The sequence below is a fragment of the Arachis hypogaea genome, chromosome 15, assembly GCF_003086295.3.
Source record: "Arachis hypogaea cultivar Tifrunner chromosome 15, arahy.Tifrunner.gnm2.J5K5, whole genome shotgun sequence".
NCBI classification, from domain to species: Eukaryota; Viridiplantae; Streptophyta; class Magnoliopsida; order Fabales; family Fabaceae; genus Arachis; species Arachis hypogaea.
This window is the reverse complement of record NC_092050.1, coordinates 57,543,072-57,548,802: the sequence shown is the minus strand read 5'-3', so window position 1 is coordinate 57,548,802 and position 5,731 is coordinate 57,543,072. Positions and strand designations below refer to the sequence as shown.

General features: G+C 40.0%; 2 protein-coding genes across 2 annotated transcripts; both read left to right on the top strand.

The window, feature by feature from the left end:
- Nucleotides 1–2,781: 2,781 nt before the first annotated feature.
- On the top strand, nucleotides 2,782–4,290 carry LOC114925350 (uncharacterized mitochondrial protein AtMg00860-like). The gene is made up of 2 exons (XM_029292949.1): nucleotides 2,782–3,125; nucleotides 4,143–4,290. The coding sequence occupies exons 1-2, from the start codon at nucleotides 2,782–2,784 to the stop codon at nucleotides 4,288–4,290; spliced, it is 492 nt and encodes a 163-aa protein (XP_029148782.1).
- Nucleotides 4,291–4,350: 60 nt separating this feature from the next.
- LOC112748545 (uncharacterized) lies at nucleotides 4,351–4,839 on the top strand. Its single transcript, XM_025796775.1, has one exon. It carries the CDS (start codon nucleotides 4,351–4,353, stop codon nucleotides 4,837–4,839), a length of 489 nt encoding a protein of 162 aa, XP_025652560.1.
- Nucleotides 4,840–5,731: the final 892 nt, after the last annotated feature.

The window sequence follows — 5,731 nt, the reverse complement described above, 5'->3', positions numbered from 1 at the left end:
GGCATCACCGTTGTCAATGGCTACTTCCTGTCCTCTCAGTGAAAATGTTCCAAATGCACTGTCACCGCACGGCTAATCATCTGTCGGTTCTCGATCATGTTGGAATAGGATCCATTGATCCTTTTGTGTCTGTCACACGCCCAACACTCGCGAGTTTGAAGCTCGTCACAGTCATCCCTTCCCAGATCCTACTCAAAATACCACAGACAACATTTAGACTTTCTGGACCTCATGAATGGCCACCAATAATTCTAGCCTATACCACGAAAGTTCAAATCTTAGATTAGAAACCCAAGAGATACACATTTAAGCTATTGCAAGTAGAACAGAGGTGGTTGTCAGGCACGTGTTCATAAGTGAAAATGATGATGAGTGTCACGGATCATCACATTCATCATGTTGAAGAATGAGTGTATATCTTAGAGAAGAAGTAGGCGTGAATTTAATAGAAAAACAATAGTACTTTGCATTAATTCATGAGGAACAACAGAGCTCCACACCTTAATCTATGGTGTGTAGAAACTCTACCGTTGAAAATACATAAGAACAAAAGGTCTAGGCATGGCCGAATGGCCAGCCTCCCAAACGTGATCAAGAGGTCAAAAGTATGATCAAGTGTGTAAAATCTCTATATCAAATACAATAGCAAAAGGTCCTATTTATAAAAAACTAGTAACCTAGGGTTTACAGAAATGAGTAAATGATGCAGAATCCACTTCCGGACCCACTTGGTGTGTGCGTGGGCTGAGAATTGAAGCTTTCACGTGTAGAGACTTTTCTTGGAGTTAAATGCTAGCTTTTGTGCCAGTTTGGGCGTTTAACTCCAGCTTTTATGCCAGTTCTGGCGTTTTGACGCTAGAATTTCTATGCTGACTTTGAACGCCGGTTTAGGCCATCAAATCTTCGGCGAAGTATGGACTATTATATATTGTTGGAAAGCCCAGAATGTCTACTTTCCAACGCAATTGAGAGCGCGCCAATTGGGCTTCTGTAGCTCCAGATAATCCACTTCGAGTGCAGGGAGGTCAGAATCCAACAGCATCTGCAGTCCTTTTTCAGCCTCTGAATCAGATTTTTGCTTAGGTCCCTCAATTTCAGCCAGAAAATTCCTGAAATCACAGAAAAATACACAAACTCATAGTAAAGTCTAGAAGTGTGATTTTTATTTAAAAACTAATAAAAATATAATAAAAACTAATTAAAATATACTAAAAACATACTAAAAATAATGCCAAAAAGCGTATAAATTATCCGCTCATCAGCTATTCGCCAGGTTCCTAAGTATACTAAGTTTCTAAAGGATTTGTACATGAATAAGGAAAAGATCCATGATTTAGAAACTATTCCTTTCGGTAGCTCAATTTCTACTCTTATGGGTGCTATACTGGAGAAATATGGTGATCCCGGTCCTTGTATGGTTACTTGCACTATAGGGGTGTACAATTTGTTGACTGCATGTGTGATTTAGGTGCATGTGTTAGTATTATGCCATTGTTTGTATATGATTCTTTGAGGCTTCCCTATTGAGAAGGTCCGCAACCCGTTTTGTTTTGGCAGATAAGAGCATAATCTCAGTGGTTAGCATTGCGGAAGACGTCTTGGTGAGCATTAAGGGGTTAACTTTTCCTATTGACTTCTACATTCTAGAGATGCCCCCCTAATGACTCATGAAGACCTTCATCCATCTTGCTTAGAAGGCCATTTTTGAATACTTCTCGGTTTAAATTGGATGCCTTCTTGGGTACATATTCCTTTAAGATAGATGGAAGGGCAGTGAGCTTCAACCTTGATGAAGCTATGAAGTACCCACCGGAAGACCACTCTATCTTCCAGTGTGATATAATTGATGAGACTGTGGCTGAAGTTCACCAAGAGGCAGTTGATGAGAAGAACATGGTTCAAGTTGCAACCGTGGGGAAGCCCTCTGAGTATACTGCAGACACCTTGCCACCTCCAATGGTTTCGGAAGATCAAGTGCCAAGCCATGAGCTAAAAATGGAGTTGAAGCCCCTTCCACCTCACCTAAAGTATGCTTATCTTGAAGATAATCAACAGCTCCTAGTTATCATTGCAAAAGAACTTCCTTCCTAACAAGAGGAGCGTTTGCTTAGTGTGCTGAGAAGAAACAAGAAAGCTATTGGGTGGAGTTTGACGGACATAGTAGGTATAAGCCCTCAAGTCTGTGAACACCGCATTTTTCTAGAGGAGGGAGCGAGGCCTATCCATCAACCTCAAAGGCGGTTGAACCCTATAATTCTGGAAGTTATGAAGAAAGAAGTGACCCGACTGCTTAAAGCCGACATTATCTATCCAATCTCGGATAGTGAGTGGGTTAGTCCGGTACAAGTGGTTCCGAAGAAGTCGGGCATCACAACAGTGAAGAATGAGCATGGGGAACTCATGGCTACAAGAGTGTAAAATTCCTAGAGAGTGTGCATTGACTACAGGCGCTTGAATTTTGCCACTTGCAAGGATCACTACCCATTACCTTTCATCGATCAAATGCTTGATCGCCTGTCAGGTAAATCACACTATTGTTTTCTAGATGGTTATACTGGTTATTTTCAAATCCATATTGCTCCAGAAGATGAGGAGAAAACAACTTTTACATGCCCCTTTGGAACGTATGCATATAAGAGAATGCCTTTTGGTTTATGTAATGCACCGGCTACATTTCAAAGGTGCATGATGAGTATCTTCTCAGTTCTTCTTGAGCATTGTATAGAAGTATTTATGGATGACTTTAGTATTTATGGTGATTACTTTGAAAAATGTCATTTTATGGTAAAGCAAGGTATTGTTCTAGGCCATGTTGTTTCTAAAACTGGTATATCTATTGATCCTGCAAAGGTAGATATTATTTCTGATTTACCTTACCCCTCCTCCGTGAGGGAAGTCTATTCTTTTATTGGTCATGCAGGTTTTTACCGGCGTTTTATCAAGGACTTCAGTAAAGTTGCACTACCTTTGTGCCGTCTACTGCAGAAGGACGTAGAGTTTGACTTGAGTGAGGACTGCATGGAAGCATTTGACAAGCTGAAGATTGTCTTGACCCAAACTCCTATTGTGAGAGGGCCTGAATGGAGTAGGCCGTTCGAGATCATGTGTGATGATCAAACTATGCGGTAGGAGCGGCGTTGGCTCAGCGCGAAGGTAAGGACCCTTATATTATTGCTTATGCTTCTAAAATTTTAGATGGTGCCCAGTCTAATTATACTACCACTGAAAAAGAACTTTTAGCTATTGTTTTTGCTTTGGATAAATTCCGAGCTTATTTACCTGGAACCAAAGTGGTAGTATATTCAGACCATGTGGCGTTGAAATATTTGTTAGCTAAGAAAGAGTCTAAACCAAGGTTAATCTGTTGGATATTGTTATTGCAAGAGTTTGACTTAGAAATCAAAGATAGGAGTGGTTTCCAGAATTTCGTGGCGGACCACTTGAGTCGCCTAGAACATATTAAAAGTGACTCCACTCCTATCAATGATGCTTTTCCACTTGATAGCATGCAAACAATATCTGAGGTGGTTCCTTGGTATGCACCCATAGCTAATTATTTGGTTAGTCATACCTTTCTTCCTAATTTTTCTAAGCATCAAAAGGACAAGCTTAAAAGCGAGTCCAAGTATTACATATGGGATGACCTATATTTGTGGAGATATGGTACTGATAAAATAATTAGAAGATGTATGCCACAATCCGAAATGTAGTCAATTTTAGAGGCCTGCCACTCTTCTGAGAGTAGTGGATGCTTTGGTCTTCAAAGAACTGCTAGAAAAATTTTAGATTGCGGATTTTGGTGGCCCACACTTTTTAAGGATGTTAATATTTTCTGTGACTCTTGCCACCAATGCAAAAGGTTTGGAAATATATCCAAGAGGGATGAGATGCCCCCAACAACTTATGTTGTTTTGTGAATATTTTTTATGTTTGGGGTATTGACTTCATGGGTCCATTTCTAAACTCGAATGGTTTCTTATACATTTTGTTAGCTGTTGACTATGTTTCTAAATGGGTGGAAGCAATTTCTACCCGTACTGATGATGCTAATGTTGTTGTTTCTTTTGTTATGAATATATTATTTGTCGCTTTGGATCACCATGAGCAATCGTGAGTGATCAAGGCTCTCGTTTTTGTAACAGAAGAATGATAGATTTGCTGAAGAAACAAGGCATCATTCACAAGGTGGTGACAGCTTACCATCCCCAAATGAATGGCCAAGCCGAGGTGTCTAATAGAGAGATCAAGCGCATACTGGAGAAGATTGTCAAACCTCATAGAAGGGACTAGAACTCTAAGTTTGGAGATGCGCTATGGGCTTATTGCACTGCTTACAAGACACCCATCGGCATGAGTCCATTTCGCCTAGTCTACGGGAAGGCTTGTCACCTTTCGGTAAAGGTGGAACACAAAGCTTACTGGGATGTGAAGGAATGCAACTCAGGATTGGGAGGAGCCAAAATTGAAAGAAAATTGCAACTGGTGGAATTGGAGTGCCTGCGGTTAGAGGCATATGAGAATTCAAGGCTCTACAAGGAAAAGGTAAAGGCAGTCCATGACAAGTACATCAAGAGAAGAGAGTTTACAGCTGGGGATCAAGTCCTTCTCTACAACTCGAGGTTGAGTTTAATGCCAGGCAAGCTGAGGTCAAGGTGGGATGGACCATACGTGGTGGAGAAGGTGGAATCGTACGGAGTTGTCCACCTAAGTCACCCCTCAAGCCCCACCTTCTTCAAAGTCAATGGCCACCGTTTGAAGCTGTATCATGGTGTGAAGATGAAGAACAACAAAGAGCTAGAGATCTACCTCTTGAAGGATCCAGCAAGGGAAGAGGACTGAGCGTATGGACCATCCAACTTAAGGACGTTAAAGAAAAGTGCTAGGTAGGAGGCAACCCACCATGGTATGATCTTACTTTTTATAATTCTATTTTATTTATGTGCTTCTATTTATTTTGTTCTATGTCTTTGATTAATTTTTACTTAAGCATATTTCCATTTTAGGTGATCGAATCCCAATTCCTTGGCAATCCAATCTCTCTAAGCTTGAACAATTGAACAATTCCTTGATCTAATTGCTCATGGGAAGAGATGAATTATGGTCGCTGATTATACCACATGTATTTCCAAATCAAAGTATTCATAGGATTATATGTCACTATATCCATCCAACCCCCAATTTGGTCCAACATGAGAAAGCATTTCTAGCATGATTTCCTTATTCCTCTTCCAAAGTTCAAAGGAAATCCAAGTATGAGTAGCTTTTTTTCGAAGACAACTACTCAATTTGGTGAAGATCGAAAGCTTTCAGGTAAATCAAAGAGAAAGAAAGAAGAAGAAGAATGAAAACTATGATTGATCCATTGAATTACAATAGAACTTCCTAACCCAATGAAGATGGGTTTAGTTGTTCATAGCTCAATTCAAACAGTAAATGAAATTAGAAAGAAAGTACATGAACTAGAAAGAAAAGTACAGAGAAAAGTAATTTAGGGTTTCCCCTTTCAGTCTCCCCAAAAGTGCTAAAAAAGTAAAAGTTCAAAAGTAAAAGTCCCTAACTAACTTCAATTCTGTCTATTTATACACTTTCTTCATTCAGTGTTGAAGACTTTGGATATGGGCTTTGGCCTCTGTTGAAGCTAGTTGGGAGTGGCCTTTAGTAACGTTGATGAGGACATTTGCAAATTAACGTTCATACTCTTCATGGTGCCATTTTGTATTGAAGTCGGAAT